This window comes from Dama dama, chromosome X (assembly GCF_033118175.1).
Source record: "Dama dama isolate Ldn47 chromosome X, ASM3311817v1, whole genome shotgun sequence".
NCBI classification, from domain to species: Eukaryota; Metazoa; Chordata; class Mammalia; order Artiodactyla; family Cervidae; genus Dama; species Dama dama.
In genome coordinates this window covers 11,263,200-11,285,555 of record NC_083714.1, presented here as the reverse complement: position 1 = coordinate 11,285,555, position 22,356 = coordinate 11,263,200, and the positions used below count along the sequence as shown (strand labels likewise).

At 38.2% G+C, this 22,356-nt stretch overlaps 1 protein-coding gene across 1 annotated transcript in view; it reads right to left on the bottom strand.

Moving 5' to 3' along the window:
* Positions 1-22,356, bottom strand: part of DNAAF6 (dynein axonemal assembly factor 6) — a 44,727-nt gene that overhangs the window by 9,582 nt on the left and 12,789 nt on the right. Inside the window, exons 4-5 of the mRNA XM_061136402.1 lie at positions 21,712-21,817; positions 17,534-17,630 (exon numbers count right to left, since the gene is read on the bottom strand). Of these exons, the coding sequence (XP_060992385.1) occupies positions 17,534-17,630; positions 21,712-21,817 (203 nt within the window). The remainder of the gene's footprint in view (positions 1-17,533; positions 17,631-21,711; positions 21,818-22,356) is intronic.

The following is a 22,356-nucleotide window of genomic DNA, read 5'->3' as shown; positions in this document are numbered from 1 at the left end:
ATGATTGGCCAGAGACAACCCAGAAACTAACTCCATTATTATAAACTGGAGACTGTGAGCCACGTGGCAGAGAAGTTCTTCTATGTTGCCTTATCCTGCTACTCTCCACCCAGGCACCCCTTCCCAATAGTCTCTTGCTTTGTCAGCATGTGTGTCTCTTCAGATAATTCATTTCCAAGTGTTAGACAAGAGCCCATTCTTGGGCCCTTGAAGGGGTTCCCCTTCCTGCAACATCAGTTCTTCACCACATGGACTTCTCAATAGGACTTAGGGTCTTGACTGTCCTTATGACACAACAGCTGTCTTCTCCCCTGAGTGAATGATCCAAAGGTCTGAGGCAGAAGGCATGCCTTTTTCAGAAATGTAGCCTCAGAAGTCATATACTTTCATTTCTATAATATCCTAGTGGTTATACAGGTCAGCCCCATTCGATGTGAGGGTGGAATACACAAAGGGAAGAATATCAGAAGGTGAGAATCATTGTGGGTCATCTCAAAGCCTGACTACCGCTATACCCAACACTAACTTCAGTTTACACTTCTGCCTTCCAGCCATGTGAATAAAACAGGAAAAGAGTCCACTAATTTAAAGTTTGTGAGATTCCTTCTTTCTACTTTCAGCTTGTCTTCAGGTGAGTAGTCAAAACTACTTCTTCAGTCTCTTTAGGAATTCGCTTTGAGGCTTTCCTGGAAATGGGTAAATGTAGGTCAAATTGCTTACCAATTGTTTTCACTGTCATTCATTTATTCTCCCCTATGTGTTGTAACAGAGCTAGCTTAATATGCCAAAGCTTTTGGGAGTGGGGTCATTAATGTGAGATTGTCATTTTGAGTTTTAAATTTCCTCTTTATAGTCTTATTCTTATGTTAGATTTATATGACAAGATGGTTCTTAAAGACAGTATATTCCTATAATCTGTAAGTGATTAATATAGACTTTCCAGGTCCTCTATAAGTGTCTTTGATCATACTCTAAGTTGTTTGAAAATCAAAATGATGAAGTCAAATAGCAAGTGCTTGTTAGAAATCAACCATTTTAGGCTTTCTCCTGAACTGTCACTTCCTGTATGCCAGAACAGAAGAATAAGTGATACATACCTTATATATGTGACTTGACTAGTCTATGTGATCTACTGAAATTTTAGTGAAGCTTAATATATACAGAAAAAATTTAAATACAGCAACCACCTCCAGTATATTTGATTCTCGACAAAGAAGTTAAGACTATATGAGTTTCTATTTGAAACACAAAAATATTAGGAGATTTTGATTAACAGAAAAATTTGGTTAAGTCTCATTTTGAATTGCTTCAGTGATTTAACATCCCATTGTTTACCTATGGAAACACATGTGAGATATTTTTTCCAGTGCAACCATAGTATTTTATAAAAACTCTTAGGAGCAATGATAATCTATAGGAAAATGAAAAAAAAATTAAAGGTGATAGATCCCCCTACTTTGAAATTGTATAAATATTTACCTCTGGAGAATAAAAATATGGAGGTATATGTTCTCAAAAACTAAGATATGAAACCAACAGATATCTTTTAAAAGTAACAGATACATTTTCTATAACATTCCAGTACCATATGGCCATGTCTGTTTTGTAAGATCATGAGCATGATTCCTCTCCTCTCACAGGAGTCCAGAGTAAGCCCAGCTCATTCTGTAGTAAGAACACTCATCTAGAGGACCTTCATACTTCTATTGGTACCCACATTTATCCCCAAACACAGCCTCACTGCCATTATCTGTTTTGAGACTGTTGCAACTAAATTCATTATACTTTTTATCTCTATTTGTCAATAAACGCAGGAAGCCTCAGATAGTTCTAAGTCTTTCCTTATCACCTAATAATTACCATCTGGTCTTCCTAGCTTCTATTTTGTTTCCATTTCCTACCCCTTACCAACTCATGAAACCCTTCCGTTAGATCTTCTGGAACACATAGTACAACATCCCTTATCTCATAAGCCTCTCTGAATATTCTCTGCAACTTTTCTTAGTTTAACTGATGGTTTACCTTAGTTTACCTTGATGACACTGATTCCCTTATAGTCTTCTCAATTTGTGCCTGTCTTTTTTTTCCCTCCCAATTCCCATATATCATTAGGTCTGCCTCTGCTTCCTTCCATCTTTTTAAAAATAAATCTCATGTCTTCATACTATACCACCAATTACCCTCCTTGTTGGCACCATCTACCAATTCCTGTGTCAGATCTCCTACACCTATTTCTCTAAGAATAGTTCTTTGTTCTCTATTGATATTTCTAACATTAACTGGTATCTTGTACATTGGTGATTTAAATATCCACTTAGATAAACTTTCCAGCACCCTAGCCTCACTTCCTGATGGGGAGAGATGCCTTCAAGTCTTTGCACAAATTGCCTTCTCAGTAAGGTCTTCCCTTATCACAGTATTTAAAACTGCAGCCAATAGCTACTCTAGTACACCCTATCACTTCCCCTTACTTTTTCCCCTTCATAGCATTAATCACCTTCCAATGTAAAATAAAATTTATGCATTTATTTTGTTCATTTAACTCTCCCACTGAAAGTATGCTTTGTGAATACAGTGATATTTGTGTTTTGTTTATTACTATGGGATCTCAATGCTTAGAACAGTACCTGGAATATCATAGGTAATCAATAAATATATTTTAAGTAAATTAATTTATACAAAGATGTTTCAATATTAAGAAATGGAATTTACCAATAGATCAAAAGTAAAAATATCATAGATCTCCGTAAACATTAAAAAGGCATTTGATCAATCAGAATAGATGAACAGGTTCTTAACACACAACACAAAAGTTAGTATCAGGGTGAATGAGGAAACATCAGAAATATTCTAAAGGGGAGAAATAAGAAATAAAACCATTATTTACTACTATTATGTAACATAGTTCTGGAGGTACTAACTCATGTAATTCAACAGGAAAGAATTAGTAGGTAAAATTATCATTATCTGAAGGAAGAGCTGTGCGGAAGTGGCTGTGCAGTGCTGGAGCTGCAGCAGCTGTGTGGCGCTGGAGCGACTATGAGGAGATACCCCATGCCAAGGGCAGAGAAGCCCCAGCAAGACGGTAGGAGGGGTGAAATAGCATTTAGAATCAAACCCCATACCCACCAGAGACGCTCAGAGGGCTCAAACAAACCTTGTGTGCACCAGGACCCAGAGACACCACAGAGACCAAGACAGAACTGTGTCTGAGTGTCTCCTGTGAAGGTACAGGTCAGCAGTGGACTGCCGCAGGGGCAGCAGATTTGGGCTGGGTGCAGCTGACTTGGGTATGGCATAAGCCCTCTTGGAGGAGGTCGCCATTAACCCCACCATAAAGCTGCCAGAACTTACACAGGACTGGGGAAACAGACTCTTGGAGGGCACAAACAGAACCTTGTGTGCACCAGGACCCAGGAGAAAGGAGCAGTGACCCCAGAAGAGACTGACCCAGACTGGCCTGTGATTGTCCAGGAGTCTTTGGCAAAGGCGTGGGTCAGCAGTGGCCTGCTGCAGGGTTGGGGGCACTGAGTGTAGCAGTGAGTGCATGGGACCTTTGCAGGAGGTCGCCATTATCTTCATTACCTCCACCATAGTTTGGTCACAGATAAATAACATGGAGGGAACACAGCTTCACACATCAACAGAAAACTGGATTAAAGATTTACTGAGCGTAGCCCTGCCCATCAGAACAAGACCTAGTTTCCCCCTCAGTCAGTCTCTCCCATCAGGAAGCTTGCATAAGTCTCTTATCCTTCTCCATCAGAGGGCAGACAGACTAAAAACAACAATCAGAGAAAACTAACCAAACTGATCACATGGACTATGACTCATGCCATGTAGGGCCACCCAAGACGGACGGGTCATGGTAGAGAGTTCTGACAAAACATGGTCCACTGGAGAAGGGAATGGCAAACCACTTCAGTATTCTTGCCTTGAGAACCCCATGAACAGTATGAAAAGGCAAAAAGAGAGGACACTGAAAGATGAACTCCCCAGGTCGATAGGTGCCCATTACGGTACTGGAGAAGAGTGGAGAAATAACTCCAGAAAGAATGAAGAGACGGAGTCAAAGCAAAATCAACACCCAGTTGTGGATGTGACTGGTGATAGAAGTAAAGTTCGATGCTGTAAAGAGCAGTATTGCATAGGAACCTGAAATGTTAGGTCCATGAATCAAGGCAAATTGGAAGGGGTCAAACAGGAGATGGCAAGAGTGAACATTGATATTTAGGAATCAGTGAACTAAAGTGGACTGGAATGGGTGAATTTAACACAGATGACCATTACATCTACTACTGTGGGCAAGAATCCCTTAGAAGAAATGGAGTAGCCATCATAGTCAACAAAGAGTCTGAAATGCAGTATTTGGATGCAATCTCAAAAAGAAGAGAATGATGTCTGTTCATTTTCAAGGCAAACCATTCAATATCACAGTAATCCAAGTCAATGCCAGTAATGCTGAAGAAGCTGAAGTTGAACGGCACTATGAAGACCTACAATACCTTCTAGAACTAACACCAAAAAAAAAAAAAAAAAGATGTCCATTTCATAATAGGCGACTGGAATGCAAAAGTAGGAAGTCAAGACATACCTGGAGCAACAGGCAAATTTGGCCATGGAGTACAGAATGAAGCAAAGACTTAGCAAAGGCTAACAGAGTTTTGCCAAGGGAACACACTGGTCATAGCAAACACCCTCTTCCAACAGCAGAAGAGAAGACTCTACACATGGACATCACCAGATGGTCAATACCAAAATCAGATTGATTATATTCTTTATAGCCAAAGATAGAGAAGCTCTATACAGTCAGCAAAAACAAGACTGGGAGTGGACTGTGGCTCAGATCATGAACTCCTTATTGCCAAATTCAGACTGAAATTGAATAAAGCAGGAAAACCACTAGACCATTCAGGTATGACCTAAATCAAATCCCTTACAATTATACAGTGGAACTAAGAAATAGATTCAAGGGATTAGATCTGATAGGCAAAGTGCCTGAAGAACTATGGGCGGAAGTTCGTGACATTGTACAGGAGGCAGGGATCAAGACCATTCCCAAGGAAAAGAAATGCAAAAAGGCAAAATGGTTGTCTGCAGAGGCCTTAAAAATAGCTGAGAAAAGGTGAGAAGCTAAAGGCAAAGGAGAAAAGGAAAGATATACCCATTTGAATGAAGAGTTCCAAAGAATAGCAAGGAGAAAACCTTCCTCAGTGATCAAAACAAAGAAATAGAGGAAAACAATAGAATGGGAAAGACTAGAGATCTCTTCAAGAAAATTAGAGATACCAAGGGAACATTTCATGCAAAGATGGGCACAATAAAGGACAGAAATGGTATGGACCTAACAGAAGCAGAAGATATTAAGAAGAGGTGGCAAGAATACACAGAAGAACTACACAAAAAAGATCTTCATGACCCAGGTAATCATGATGGTATGATCACTCACCTAGAGCCAGACATCCTGGAATGAGAAGTAGAGTGGGCCTTAGGAAGCATCACTATGAACAAAGGTAGTGGAGGTGATGGAATTCCCATTGAGCTATTTCAAATCCTAAAAGATGATGAGGTGAAAGTGCTGCACTCAATATGCCAGCAAATATGGAAAACTCAGCAGTGGCCACAGGACTGGAAAAGGTCAGTTTTCATTCCAATCCCAAAGAAAGGCCATGTCAAAGAATGCTCAAACTACCACACAATTGCACTCATCTCACACGCTAGTAAAGTAATGCTCAAAATTCTCCAAGACAGGCTTCAACAGTACATCATCCATGAACTTCCAGATGTTCAAGCTAGATTTAGAAAAGGCAAAGGAACCAGAGATCAAACTGCCAACATCCACTGGATCATTGAAAAAGCAAGAGAGTTCCATAAAAATATCTACTTTTGCTTTATTGACTATGCCAAAGCCTTTGACTGTGTGGATCACAACAAACTGTGTAAAATTCTTCAAGAGATGGGAATACCAGACCACCTGACCTTCCTCCTGAGAAATCTGTATGCAGGTCAAGAAGTAACAGTTAGAACTGGACATGGAGCAACAGACTGGTTCCAAATTGGGAAAGGAGTACATCAAGGCTGTATATACTGTCACTCTGCCTATTTAACTTCTATGCAGAGTATATGATGAGAAACACTGGGCTGGATGAAGCACAAGCTGGAATCAAGACTGCCAGGAGAAATATCAATAACCTCAGATATGCAGATGGCACTACCCTTATGGCAGAAAGCAAAGAAGAACTAAAGAGCTTCTTGATGAAAGCGAAAGGGGAGAGTGAAAAAGTTGGCTTAAAACTCAACATTCAGAAAACTAAGATCATGGCATCTGGTCCCATGACTTCATGGCAAATAGATAGGGAATGTGGAAACAGAGACAGAGTTTACTTTTGGGGGGCTCCAAAATCACTGCAGATGGTGACTGCAGCCATGAAACTAAAAGGCGCTTACTCCTTGGAAGAAAAGCTATGACCAACCTAGACAGCATATTAAAAAGCAGAGACATAACTTTGCCAACAAAGTTCTGTCTAGTCAAAGCTATGGTTTTTCCAGTAGTCATGTATGGATGTGAGAGTTGGATGGTGAAGAAAGCTGAGTGCCAAAGAATTGATGCTTTTCAACTGTGGTGTTGGAGAAAACTCTTGAGAGTCCCTTGGACTGCAAGGAGATCCACCAGTCCATCCTAAAGGAAATCAGTCCTGAATATTCATTGGAAGGACTGATGCTGTAGCTGAAACTCCAATACTTTGGCCACTTGATGGGAAGAACTGACTCATTTGAAAAGACCCTGATGCTGGGAAAGATTGAAAGCAGGTGGAGTAGGGGACAACAGAGGATGAGATAGATGGTTGGATAGCATCACCAACTCAATGGACATAAGTTTGAGTAAACTCCAGGAGTTGGTGATGGGCTGGGAGACCTGGCATGCTGCAGTCCATGGGGTCATAAAGAGTTGGACACGACTGAGGAACTGAACTGAACTGAACTGAAGGAAGAGCCTTCTGCCTGGAACGAACAGCAAGAATCAGGAAATAACTTGACATACTAAAGGAACAGAAAGAAGGCCAGGGTGACTAGAACATAATGAACAAGGAAGAAAATGTGGCATGAGATGAAACTGAAGAGTATGCAGGGGCAGATAATCTAAGACCTCAAGGATTAAGATAAAGAATTTGGAGTTTGTCCTAAGTGCAATAAGAATCCATCAGGGGTTCTGAGTGAAGGAGTGATGTGATACACTTTTTAAAAGGATTTCTCTGGACACTGTGGGAAGTTTCCAAAGGAGCAACAGTGGGAACAGGGAGATGAATCAAGAGAGAATCATAATGGTCCAGTTGAGAGGTGATGGTGGTTTGAAAGATGATGGTAGTTGTTGTGGTAATAACAATTAGATGGATTTAGAATACATTTTGAAAGCAGAGCCGATAAGACTTGTTCATGAATTGCACATGAGGTATAAAGAAAAGAGAAATAAGGAATGGTTTAAATTTTTAGCTTGTGCAATTGGGTGAATGTTGTCTTCTCTTGAGATGAGGAAGATCAATAGGAAATAGGCTTGGAGAAGACAAGAGTTCTGTTTTGGACATGTTAGGTTTGCACGGCCTATTAAACAAGTGGGAGATGTCAAGTGAGAGGTTGGTTATAGGAACCTGAAGCTCATTTGAAGAGATTAAGACTATACAGATAAACAGCATTTAAAACCATGGGACTAGATAGAAAGATATTAGAGAAATAATACATAGGTCTTTTTCAGAGACCTAGAGAACTTCAGGCAGGAGAAGAACCAGTGATCTGGAAGCAAAGGAGATGAGGAATGTCCAGAGATTTTGGAGGAAAACCAGAAGAGTGAGGTCATTAAAGAGAAAAAAAGTGTTGAGAATAAAATAGAAAGTGTCTTGCTACAGGGAACTAATGAAAAAGTGGTCAACCACAGAGTCTTTAAGAAATAAGAAATTCTGTACCATCTGAAAGTAGTTCTTGTCAGTGCCTTCATTTTAAAAAAACACTCTTTAAGATTAAAGGGAAATGTTTTCTGATAAAATAGACTTCATTTAGTTACAGAGTCTTAATATAAAACAATTACAAATTGAGTATTGTTTGTGAGAGAGTAACATCAAATCAGCTAGAGAGATAAATGTATCATGTTTTGAATTAGGTTTTGTGAGTAGACAGATTAAAATTCTATTTTAAATATAAAGTTTATTAAAATAAATATTTCTGTATTCAAAAAAAAGAAGGAAGGAGTAATTAACAGGGTAGAATATTGCTGAGTGGTCATTCTCATGTCTTCAACCTCTGTTTTTCTAATTTTGTCTAGGACAACTCTTCATTTTTTAGTATTGTTCCTCTTATTGCAGGATTTAGAGAATCCCTGGCCCCTGAGTACTAAATGTCAATAACATCCTGTAGCCAAAAATGCCTTTACCCATTTCTGTGTGCATGCTCAGTCACGTCCAACTCCTTCCAACACCATGGACTGCAGCCTCTCCAGGTTCCCCTGTCCATGGAATTTTCCAGGCAAGAACACTGGAGTGGGTTGCCATTTCCTACTCCAGGGGATCTTCCCCACCCAGGGATCAAACCCGAGTCTCTTGCATCTGTTGCACTGGCAGGCAGATTCTTTACCACTGAGCCACCTGAGTAGCCCCTACCCAATTCTAGAAGTCCCCTAAGGGCCAGTACCATGACTACTTCTTTATGGTTTGTTCATTAAGTCTAATGACACACAGTAGCCACTCAATAAATATTACATGAGTAAGTGAATGGATTCCTGTCATTAACTGAAAAGTATTCTTTTAGAAATTCCTAAACCAGGCCTTCTCTTCACCACCCATCTCTTCTCTCTCCTCCCTTTCACTGGTAAACTGTCTCAAAGAATAATCTATATTTACTGCCTTCTCTTTCTCATTTCCTATCCACTTCTCAGCTTTCTGCAACCCAGTGTTAACCACTATCACGCCTCTGAAGCTGCTCTCTTTCAAAAATCACCAAAGACTTCTTAATCCTGCTTTACTTCTCTGCAGCAGTAGATACTATTATGGTTTTCCCCATCTCTGCATATCATTTCCATTCCTTTCCTTTATCCATCCCTCTAATATTTATATTTTCTATGGTCTATCTGTGAATCTGCTTGCATGGATTCAGAAGGTTCTTCCAGTTCTGGTTCAAGAATTCTGGACCATATAATTAAAATATTTGATGAAACCTCCTCCAAATGACATAATCAAAATGTAAAATTACTGATTTTGCTACCAAGTAATATATATAGGACATCTTTCACCCTTATTTAATCCATGACCTTAAGCCCATCTCAAACTCCCTGCCCCCCTCCTCTCTCTCAATCTATCTATCTATAGCTTTCTCATTACAGGGAACTTTTTTTTTTACTACATACTGCAGCCTGTGGGATCTTCCCTAACCAAGGATCAAACTTGCATTCCCTGCAGTGGGAGTGAGGAGTCTTAACTACTGGACCAGTAGGGAAGTTTTATAGGGGACTTTTATTTTCAACTCTACTAATTTTGGTATTATTTAAAACTTTAAATATATATAATTTCCATCATCAGATATATATTAAGTCTATACAGTTAGATTAGCTATTAAGGAGGTATTTATCCCCCCACCATCATTATGGAAAAATATTATGATATTAACTATAATGTATGTATATTACCTTAAGAACTGTTAGAAATTTAATTGAAGGTTTACTGTGCTGCCTGGAGCTGATAATGAGGAATTGTATTACAGCTCAAATATCTTTCTCCCTGCCACACAGTCTGATATATAACCAATCAAGTACAGTTAGCATAATCAGAAAGCCTAGAAAAAAAGGTGTCCATTCTCCAGAATTTTAAATGAAAAAGAGAATCCATTCCATCATCAAGCAGCCAAATCTATTTATTTATAAGAAGTAAATGAAAATGACTGTTTTAACCTTAAGAGAGAAATCGGGATTTGAGAAGCATACCATTCAAAAAACAAGTGACTTCTCAGAGGATGTGCAGACACTTTGCTCAGAATGATTGCTAGCTCTTTCTGAGATGAATACATGTGATAAACATGTGACTCCTGATTGTGTCTGCCAGATGGTGACCGACTCCCATCCTATCCCTGACTCTCCATTCCCAGTTAGATTTAGAGATGGAGTAAGGCTCATATCCCAGTGAGGAGGTGACAATGAAAAATAAAAATAGGCTTAATGGCTTGTTTTTAAAGTCACATCAACATGTTCCTTTATCAATAGAGATCCATTATAGTAGGAGCACCAAAATATTATGTATCCATTGCAGCTCAAAAAGAGTATGTATGAAGCCATCTGCTGGCTTGTCCCTGCTCCTCGAACAAATGATGGGCCATCTGGCAGAAAATCAAGAAACCTAGTCATTCATTTTTGGATTTTAGAGATAGTGTGCTGTTAAACACCCATGGGTGAAGATGGAAATCCACTGACCTACCTGTCCACTGCACCCATCCTCATTCCTGCCATCAACAGTCCTATGGGGAGGCCTCCTTACACATTTTTAATACCTAAAATTCCTTTTTCACACTCCCCAGCTGGCACCCAAGAGGTCAGGTACCACAGTCACCCCTGTTTGTCAGGGGTAGGCAGGCTCCCATTCTTCTCCCCTTGCTTCTACGACAGTTTCCTGGCTTCTCCATCCTCATTGTTTGTATCTCTAAAGCCATGCCACAATTCCAACCTCATTTCATTGAGCTAACATCTCAGTTTTCAATACTTAGCCTGGAAATTGACTGAGAATTTACAATGTCTGTTTGAACTTTGTCTCTGATTGTTGAGCCTCCCCAAGGGTCATCTATTTTGAATTAGCCCCATTTCTGCAAGTTTCCTAGTATCCCCCTCCATACTTCCCCCTCTCCAAACACACATACTTACTACTTAAAAACAGTTCTACTTCATTCCAAGCCAGACGCAAAGCCAGCAGTCTGTGGTAGTATATTTTAACCCCTACAGAGAACAAACACCAATCTGAAAATCAACATCTCTAGTCTCTATCTTTGAATTCCATACATATTTGTATTTCAAACTCAGTATAGCCCAAACTTAATATTTTTGTTCTAGAACTTTGTCTTCTTTCTTTTGTACTCCATACCCAATCCCTAAAAAACAAACAAAACCACCTTTTGTTTACTCTCATTCCAGAAGTAATACAGAGTAGTTATAAAAAATGTAGAAAATTCAGATGAGCAAATATGAATTAAAAAACATAAGCCTGTTATCCAGGTATAAACCACTTTATCTTCCCATATCTTGATTAATGCCATCACCATTCACCCAGTCACCCAAGCTAGAAATCTGACTCCTGTTTCTCCCTTACACATCACATTCGACCACTTTCTAAATACTATCAATACTACAATTCAGAGCTTCCCTGGTGGCTCAGTGGTAAAGAATCTGCCTGCCTATGCAGGAGACACAGGTTCGATCCCTGTCTGGGAAGATCCCACGTGCTGCAGAGCAACGAAGCCCACACGCCACAACTACTGAAGCCTGACCACTTAGAGACACTCTGCTACAAGAGAAGCCACCTCAGTGAGAAGCCTGCACACTGCAGTGAGGAGTAGCCCCTGCTCACCGCAACTACTAAAAAAAAAAAAGCCCACGTGGCAACAAAGGTCTTGCACAGCCATAAATTAATTAATTCAAAAATACTACAATTGATCCTTGAACAACATTGAGTTTGAACTGTGTGGGTCCACTTATCTGTTTATTTTTTTTAAATAAATACATACTACAGGACTACACATCTGCAGTTGGTTGAATCCATGGGTGCAGATTCACAGATGTAGAGGGCCAACTATAAAGTCAGAATTAGATTTTTGACTGTATGGAGTGCAGGCACCCCAAAATTCCACATTGTTCAAGAGTCAACTGTATCTCCAAAATGTCTACTGAAACCATTTTTTCCTCTTTGTCCCCACAGCCATAATCCAGGCTCTTATTTCTCTTACCTGAACTACTGCAATTGACTATCATCTGGTTTTCCTATCACCAGTCTCCCAAACTCACACTCATCTCTTACCATAATCTCCACCAAATTCTCCACCATAATCTGCCAAAATAGAGTTGTTCTGAAATATACATCTACTCATTTAACTCACCCACTTTAAAATGTCTAAGAACTCTAAACCCCACAGTAAGTCCAAATTTCATGGCATCTGAGTCTGTTCAGGCTACCATAACAAAATACTATAGACTGGAAGTCTGAATATGCCAGACATGCCAGCATGATTGGCCTCTGGTGAAAGCTCTTTCTGGCTTATAGATGGCTACCTTTTCATTATGCTCATATGGCAGGGATAGAAAGCAAGCAGAGAAAGCACTCTGGTATCTCTGATATAAGGGCACTAATATCATCATGATGGCCCTACCCATGTGACCTCATCTAAACCTAGTTACCTGCCAAAGGTTCTATCTCTGAATACCATCACGTTGGGAGTTAGGGTTTCAAGATACAAATTGAGGGGGACAAAATTCAGTCTGTAACATATGGTATGATATTCAAAGACTTTTACAACTAGCTCTAAGCTGGGTATTCTGTCTTATTACTCCATGCCAAAGAATTCTGGGGTTCGAAGACCATTACAAATAGTTCTCAAAATACATTGTATATTATACTTTCACAGGACTACACCTTTGTTCACCCTATTTACACTTCTTAGACAGCTTTTCCAACCTGGAAAACCATTATGTCCCTCAAATGTCATCAGATGCCACCTGTATTGTGAAGTCTACCTGAGTTTCCTCTTTTTTGTACCCGGATCACTTTGCATACACGTCTATCAAATTCAAGCTGGGCCTAGGTTCAAATTGTAGTTCTGCCAGAGTCTAAAATTATGACCTTAAGCAAGTTACTTAACTTCCTTGTGCTTCAGGAACTGTATTTGTAAAACAGGAATAATAGCACTTATTTCATCGAGTTTTGGTGTGGAGATTAATGAATAACTATGTGCAAAGTTCTTAGGGAAATGCCTGGCACATAGTAAGCATTGTATCAATTGTTTGTTGTTATTATATCATGTTAAGTGAAAACAATCAGGATAAAAACTTTTATTTATGGACTGTAAATGTAGGGAAATGGCTCCACTATGGCACTCTGGCAATCTTCCACTATTCACGGAGGCCATGTAGGCAAGGCTCAGCTGCAGTCTGCCGGAGGTCTTGGCAGAACATCCTGTAATTCTCTTGGAGCGTGAGAAGACAGGCGGTCTTGTGAGGAGCTGTCTCAAGGCTGTTTCTTATCTGTCTTTCTACTTTGTGGGAAGCACCCTATCTTGCAGGAGGCTGTCATGAGGTTCCAACAAAGGACTTTCCACCTCCCTTTCCCTGGGTATAGATGCAGGCCATAAAACAGCTTAGTTGCAGTCTAGAGTTGGTTCTTCAGCAAGAGTGTCTCACTATTCACGTTACCTGTCATCTGGCTCCTGTAGTTCACTGTCATCCTGTGGGGCAAAGGGACATGGGGATCTGACACCACGCTAATTCTGCTTATGCCATTTGTGTAAATCATAAACTATATCCTTTGGGGCTTATTTCCTTATTGGATGGACCTATGAAAATCTGTGCTGCTTATGGACTGTTTGATCTCTTAACAGTAATCACCTGGAGAGAAGGAGAACCTTATATCTATTTTATTCAACACTGTATGTCAAGTGTCTGGCCTACAGTAAATGCTCAATAAGTATGTGTTGAATTTTAAAAATTACAGAAAACAATGATAAATATGTATTCAAAGATATGTATCAAATCCATTATAGTAGAAGTCTTGTGGGGAGGAATGGAGAGTATAGAAGATAAAAGATAAAATATGATTTAAGATAAAATAAAATAGAAGGATTCTACTCATGAGGACTAAAGAAAAACATGCATGCCATCTAGGAGAAAAGGCCCTCTAGACTCTCTTGTGTTAGTATAAGAGAGCTTGTAAGCTTGACCTTATTTTCTCACCTGTAATATAAGGAGGAAATCCTAAATCAACATCTTTCAAACTGTGTTCCAAAGAGCCCAAATTTTTCTCCTAGGAGCTGTGTCATGGATGATAGTACCTTTTAAACTAAGGCAGCAGTATTTGTTTTATATGTTTGGCTTTCTCATAGAATTTTGCTTGAAGAAAAGGGTTAGCAACCCAAAACAAAACAAACATGCAAACCACTGGCCTAGTTCTAGCTCTAAAATTAATGTACAGCATGATAATAATAGTTGATAATGCTGTGTTGAATACTGGGAAATTGCTAAGAGAGTAGACTTAAGGTGCTCTCACCACACACACACACACACACACACACACACACACACACACACACAAATGGTAGGCAAGGAGATGGTATGTTAATTAGCTTGACTGTAGGAATCATTTCACTATGTCTATCAAATCAACATATTATATGCTTTAAATACACATAATTTTTATTTAAAAATAAGATGCCTAAATATAGATTAAGGCAAGGGAAGCTTGGTAGCTACAAACTCAGAATTGGAGCAGCAGGCATAATATGAATAACGGAACCCTCTGGTTGTGGTTAGAAGGAAAGGATAGAAGGTTTGCTGAAAACATACATATTCCTAACTCTGATTTTTGTTTAGGACTCACTCTTTGATTTAGGACTCATAAATCTTGCTTTCTTACTTGGAGTCTGGAGAGGGTAAAGGAAAGGTGGTTCTTATAAATTTTTAAACCCCAAATCAGTCCTTGTATTTTAATAGATTGTTTATGGTCCTGTTATTGTGTTGGCCAAAAAGTTCGTTCAGGTTTGTCTGCAAGATGTGATGGAAAACACGGAACGAACTTTTTGGACAACCCAGTACCTTCCTCAGCTTTAGCATAGGCCTTCTTCTTAAAGTCTCTGTGTCTGATTGTTACATAGAGATCAGATCCAGGCCCCAAACATCATATTTAGCTAATTCTAAGATGCTATTTTCCTCACATTTTTATGTTTCTGTTATTGGGATGAATCACATAATCAATGTTTATATTTAATGTGGTAGTGTACCTATTTTTCCTTTGTTACTAAACAAATGGCATATCTACAATCTGATGATGTCTTAGAGTTGAGAAAATGCCATATTATTAACAGAAATACTTAAAGCTTAAAATTAAGCTTAAAATACTTAAGCTTAAAATTTGTGCAAGAAATATTTGAGATGAGGTCATCAACCTCTGCAGTTGGAGTCTTCCCAGTGGGGTTAAGTAATAACAGTGGATGTCATAAAATTCAAGCTACAGTTGTTGTTTTTTTTTCTTTTTTTAGAGACAGCTTACCAGTACACCACTGTCCAAATTATTCTTTATTCTTGCTTACACTCAATGCTTACCCAAATAGGCCATGCTATTTCATGCTTGGATACCTTGCCATGTGCTCTTACTTCTGTTTGGAATGCTCTTCTTGGAATGTTGTCCACTGGAGAAATCCTATCCACCCATCGTTGATCCCTTTCTACTTTGTCACCACATACCTGGTATATGCCTCTAAATATATACTTACCACACTGAACTACAATGATTTATTAGGTTTCCATCCCCTTAACTGTAAATTCCCTGATGGCAATTGACTGTTTATTATTTGTCTTTGCATCCCTAATACTTAAGGACAGTGCGTAATAAGCAGTAGTATTCAGTAAGTATTTAAAGATTGAATGTATGAATAAAAAGAATGCTATACATGTGGTGAAGTGCCATAGCATGAACAAATATTTCATTTGTCTCTGGCTTCAAAGGTGTTCGTGTCTTATCCAAACCTTCTGAACTCCTGATAAAATTACAATCATCAACACAGAGCATAATTGTTAATAATAAAATGAGTTAATTTATGCTAGTTTTATTTCTCCAATCAATTATAAGATCATTAGAGGGGATGATCAAGTCTTTTTCTGTACATGCCTGTTTCAGATAAACTATACACTCCTATTCTGAGGTGTGATTTAGTTTCCAAGATTCTTCACTCAGAATACCTTTATTATTAATGCTAGTAGTAATTTTCATGAGAGAAATGCAAAGGCTCACAACAGTTTTATTTATTTAAGGCCTAAAATTTCTTTAGAGTTTAGAGTAATTCACAATATCAAACAGCAAAAACATAATCTTACAGTCATTTAAGAGAGAGAAATTTGAATATTACTGGTAAAACCCTGGGGCTAATTACTTCAAGATCACTTGAAACCTAACTCATTAGAGTTTGAAAAATCTCCTGAGATCCTTAAAGATGCTATTCCCATTATGTTATTTGATCCAATTGAATGTTTTAGATTTTGTTAATAAGAGAAAACCTGAAATTTATGCAAAAGAGAATCCATTTACCAGTTGCTTAAGGAAAAATATTAAGCATCTCCTATGGGCACCTCAGTATTCTATGTCATAGAGTATTCTAAGAGAGGGATGGGAAAATACAGATGCACAGCCTCTAATCTCAAAAAATAAACTCCCAGCACCAAACACCAGAATTACTAGTGTATATTGCCAAAGTGAGTTGCATTTCACACTCTTTGTTAGATCCAGTAAGGTAGTCTCACTGATATCACTGGTATCGCTATTGTTACACAGAAACAAACATCCTTTGCTTGGCAAAGGATGCTCTCCAACTTGCTATACGTCATTCAGAAGGGAGCCAAGCAACATTTTGGATGTCTTTTTTTTTTTAATTGTAGTGGTTTTTGCCATACATTGACATGAATCAGCCATGGATTTACATGTGTTCCTCATCCTGATCCCCCCTCCCAGTTCCTTCCCCATCCCATCCCTCTTGGTTTTCCCAGTGCACTAGCCCTGAGCACTTGTCTCATGCATCCAACCTGGGCTGGCGATCTGTTTCACACTTGATAATATAGATGTTTCAATGCTCTTCTCTCAGATCATCCCACCCTCGCCTTCTCCCACAGAGTCCAAAAGTCTGTTCTATACATCTGTGTCTCTTTTTCTGACCTGTATATAGGGTTATTGTTACCATCTTTTTAAATTCCATATATATGCATTAGTACACTGTACTGGTGTTTATTTTCTGGCTTACTTCACTCTGTATAATGGGCTCCAGTTTCATTGGATGTCTTTTTAGAGTGTTAAATCGGTAGTTCAGATCCAAAGTTTAAGGGGAAAAAAATCCCCTTTTACATTTCCTAATGTAAGCTGAGTCATTAAAAGATACAGATATAAGAGATAAGCCAGATTCAGGGAAGGAAATATTTCATTCTGATTGACTGTCAACTCATCAGAAATTAATAACCAATCAGATGGTATGAATAGGACAGAACTAGGATGAAAGAAAATTCAGTGCAGATTGGGTGGTGTTATTAGGCTAGAAATAGTGTGTTACATCATATGATTCTATTTATTTGTAAATCTTATCCACATGTGTAAACTTATTTTATTTTGTACATGTTTACCAATTTTAAACAAACAGTCTATTCTATTATTCCCCTAGTGCCTCAAACATAGCAACCACTATTTTTAAAGGGCTTACAGCCTTGCATAACAGTCAATTTAACTATAATGGTCATATGGAAAATGGGGAAGTGGGAGAGGCTTACCACTAGATCCTTGCAACATGCAGTTGACGCATCCTTTCTGGTCAATCCTAGGAACATATCTTCTGTTCCCACCTGCTGTTTGAATACAATTTCATATCTGAAAAAAAAGCCAGTGATATAGAGACTCAAATGAAAGAGCAATTTCCTGTCACAGAGCAGAAAACTAGAAACTTATAAGGACATGTTATTACAAAAAATAAAAGGGCAAAATAAGTAAAGCACTTTCAGTTTTTCAGGCATGTAGCACAACTTAAAGAAAATAGAAATCAGAAATTTAGTCAAAAATACCTAAAACTGTAAAGCAGGATTTATGTTGTATATACTTAATTGTCTAAAAATAAAACTTAACTGTTTCAGAGCTATACAAACAATAAAGGTAGAAGAAAAAAAGAAGGTTCTTTCCTGGAAAACAATGGCTCAGAAGAATAGTGGACCCATAATCCAGGGTTTCATGGACAGAAAGAAACCTTCTGCCAAATTTAAGCCACAGAGTAGAGTGAAAAAAAATCCAGGTTTAGTACTCTTTCTGTCATTAGCTGTGTGATCTTGGTCAAATCCCAAACTCATGTGGTCTCAGCTTCTGGATTTGTACAATTTATGGAAAGGGGTAGATTTGAACTAAATGATCTGTATTGTCTTTTCCACCTCAAAAATTCTAAAGTAGAAATACTGATCATGTAGACAGCACAGCTACAACTATAGTGTTTAGAATCTATAGAATCCTTAGTTCAAGGAATGATTTTCCTGGTATTTTACCTCACACAAGACAATCCACAAATCTTTCCTAGGCCCCAAATTTGGGACCCTAGGGATACAGTGGTTTATAGAAACCCAGCCATAATTGAACCCTATCTTTTTAGATGGAATGAAGTAAGTAAACATTTACTAATAATCTTGTCTGTTTAATTCTACTCTAATGAAGAAATGGCAAATCTCTGGATAGAAGACTAAAAGACAACACTGAACTTCTGATCACTTGCGAACCAGAATACCCAAGAATGAAAGAGGGATTTCTCTGAGTTGGAACAGGACTAAGAGTAAACAGCATTTTGAGATGGAACACTTTTTTTCTTAATAGACTATAACAGCTCCCAGGTATTTACACAGGTGAAGCCAGGTTAAAACAAAACAGAAAGATATTGATCTACATACCCTGGACTCCCACATGGATTTGCTCTAGCTGTTGCCTTTCCCCTCATCTCCAGATGCAATTTTCCAACTGCCTTCTATATATATTTGCCTGAAGGTCCCACGGCACCTCACAATCCACACACCCAAAATCAAACTCCCACCGCCTCTACTTCACTACATTCCCAATTGCAGTTAATGGCTTCACTCTTCACCCAGTCACCCAAGCAAGTAATCTCAGCACCATTTTTGATGTTTTCCTCTTATTCATCATATCTAATCAAATGCCAAATCTTCCTTCAAATATCTCTCAGATAAAGACCCTTATATTTCTCTCTAAGGTCAGTGACTTAGCTCAGCTCCTTACTATTTTTATTTGGTAACTTGTGATTCTTCTTTTGTGATCTCCCTGTTCCCATTCTCTATCCATTTTGTTCTTTATCAATTAGGGCATTTTGAAATGTATTTGCATAAGGTAGAAAATAAAGATGAAAAAATCTTGTAAAGCAGTTTTCTTCATATCTTGACTGGAGTTCTTGCTCATTTGAAGTTTTGAGGGATATTCTTTCGACAGAACATCAAACATCAGGATGAAAAGCAAAAATTTACTCAGATTTGGAGCTTGTCACAGATGGCTGCTTGACATTCACTAAACTATATGACTCATCTCACACGCTAGTAAAGTAATGCTCAAAATTCTCCAAGCCAGGCTTCAGCAATACATGAGCCGTGAACTTCCAGATGTTCAAGCTGGTTTTAGAAAAGGCAGAGGAACCAGAGATCAAATTGTCAACATCTGCTGGATCATCAAAAAAGCAAGAGAGTTCCAGAAAAACATCTATTTCTGCTTTATTAACTATGCCAAAGCCTTTGACTGTGTGGATCACAATAAACTGTGGAAAATTCTGAAAGAGATGGGAATACCAGACCACCTGACCTGCCTACTGAGAAATCTGTATGCAGGTCAGGAAGCAACAGTTAGAACTGGACATGGAACAACAGACTGGTTCCAAATAGGAAAAGGAGTACGTCAAGGCTGTATATTGTCATTCTGCTTGTTTAACTTCTACGCAGAGTACATCATGAGAAACACTGGGCTGGAAGAAGAACAAGCTGGAATCAAGATTGCTGGGAGAAATATCAATAACCTCAGATATGCAGATGACACCACCCTTATGGAAGAGAGTGAAGAGGAACTAAAGAGTCTCTTGATGAAAGTGAAAGAGGAGAGTGAAAAAGTTGGCTTAAAGCTCAACATTCAGAAAACTAAGATCATGGCATCCAGTCCCATCACTTCATGGCAAATAGATGGGGAAACAGTGGAAACAGTGTCAGACTTAATTTTTTTGGGCTCCAAAATCACTGCAGATGGTGATTGCAGCCATGAAATTAAAAGACACTTACTCCTTGGAAGGAAAGTTATGACCAACCTAGACAGCATACTAAAAAGCAGAGACATTACTTTGCCAACAAAGGTCCGTCTAGTCAAGGCTATGGTTTTTCCAGTGGTCATGTATGGATGCGAGAGTTGGAATGTGAAGAAAGCTGAGCACTGAAAAATTGATGCTTTTGAACTGTGGTGTTGGAGAAGACTTTTGAGAGTCCCTTGGACTGCAAGGAGATCCAACCAGTCCATCCTAAAGGAGATCAGTCCTGGGTGTTCATTGGAGGGACTGATGCTGAAGCTGAAACTCCAATATTTTGGTCACCTCATGCGAAGAGTTGACTCATTGGAAAAGACCCTGATGCTGGGAGGGACTGGGGGCATGAGGAGAAGGGGACGACAGAGGATGAGATGGCTGGATGGCATCACCGACTTGATGGACATGAGTTTGAGTAAACTCCAGGGATTGGTGATGGACATGGAGGCCTGGAGAGCTGCGGTTCATGGGGTCGCAAAGAGTCAGGCAGGACTGAGCGACTGAACTGAACTGAACTGAACTGAACTGAAACTATATGACAAATGAATGATTTAATTCTTACCTTTCACAGGAATGTGTGGGCACTGTATAAACATAACCTGGGATTCACTCCCTTGATATTTAAGATGCAGACAGAAATGTTTTAAAATCCCCTTTGATTTCTCTATTTATGAGATTTACTGTTTTTTAAACATTGTTTATTTGAAAGTTGACTACTTTTTTCCAGTTAATTATCTGCAGCCTCCCACTGCTTCTATTTTCAGAACTGAGGTAGAAGATAGAAGCATAGTTTTTTTTTTTTTTTTTAATATTGGACACAGTTTTGCAGTTGGAATTAGAAAATTTCTCAGATCACTTACCATAGAAGGTTTTCAATAAATTCTAAAGTACATTATAATTCAATAAGTATTGCCTTTGTTTTTCAAGCTAAATATTCAACCAAGATTTTATTTTAAAATACATATATTTAAAGCTTGGTGTATTTAATCATTAAGTCCAATGATGTATGTAAACATGCTTTAATTCTTAAAAGAAAGAGTGATTTCATTTATTAGTATGCAAGGCTTTTTGTGATAATTCTAAAATTCATATTTATGATTCCTATTGAAAAGGCTAGAAAGCAAGCCTTTAATCCTGCCTGCAAAATATACTAAACACCATACTAAAATAAGTAGTAAATAAGTCCAGGTAACAGCAGATAATTGGTGGGAGAACATAGTATTTTACTCAGATTATGGAACACTGAGTAATTAAAAGCAGGTCTTTGACACAAAAACAAGGCATAACAATTTAGTTTGTATGAATGCTTGTAATTTAACGGGCTGGTTTTACCCACTGGTACTTACACACTGTACAACTAAATGATACTAAATATAAATTTATAATGGAAGTGACTGTATTTTTCATCTTTTGCTAGATAAAAACTGAAAGAAAGGTATTAGGTTTTATTATTCGTTTCTGCTCTAAAAGGAAGAAAAATAATCAATTACACATGCCTTCTGTGTGTCACCATAGTTTTATCTTTTAAGTGGTAGAAATTACTTTGTGAATCTTATCAAAAATAGAACAGTATTAGATGACACATCTAACTTAAACTCCCAAACATGTTCCTGACTTCATTTGACTTACTCTGGTGTGTCTCTAACATCCCACGTATCGTGATGCTCTGCTCCTTCTGAAACTTCCTCTGGATTCCAGATTTCCTCACAATTTTCACTACTAGTTTGAGGGATGACTGTGAAGAAAGGGGAGATAAAGCTGAAACTCCTGCCCCTTTTACCCCTTGAAATTCCTCCTGTCTTTCTTTACATTAAGTTTGGGATCACTGAAGTGAAACATTTTCTATTTGTAATCGCTAGTTTGTTTTTTGGTCAAAGGAAGCTAAATTAGTAACAATTGACTTAAAGTTTTTAATTAACACACAATCATTACATTGAAGAGTTGTAATAATACATGTAGAAAATTTGGAAAAGATATATAAGCAAAAAAGAAGGAAATAAAATAATCTACAATCCAACCACTCATAGATAGTCAATGATAGCATTCTGGTGTATAACTTCCTAGTCTCTCTCTGTACATGTGTGCATATCTATATCTACAAATATATATATACACACATATATGTGTATATACACATATAAAACATATGATATATAAATATTTTGTACATAAAATAACATTGAATATAAAATATATATTATATATAAAACATATATATAATATATTGCACAACATATATGCAAAGAAATATTCCCTGTTTTTCAGAAACAAATA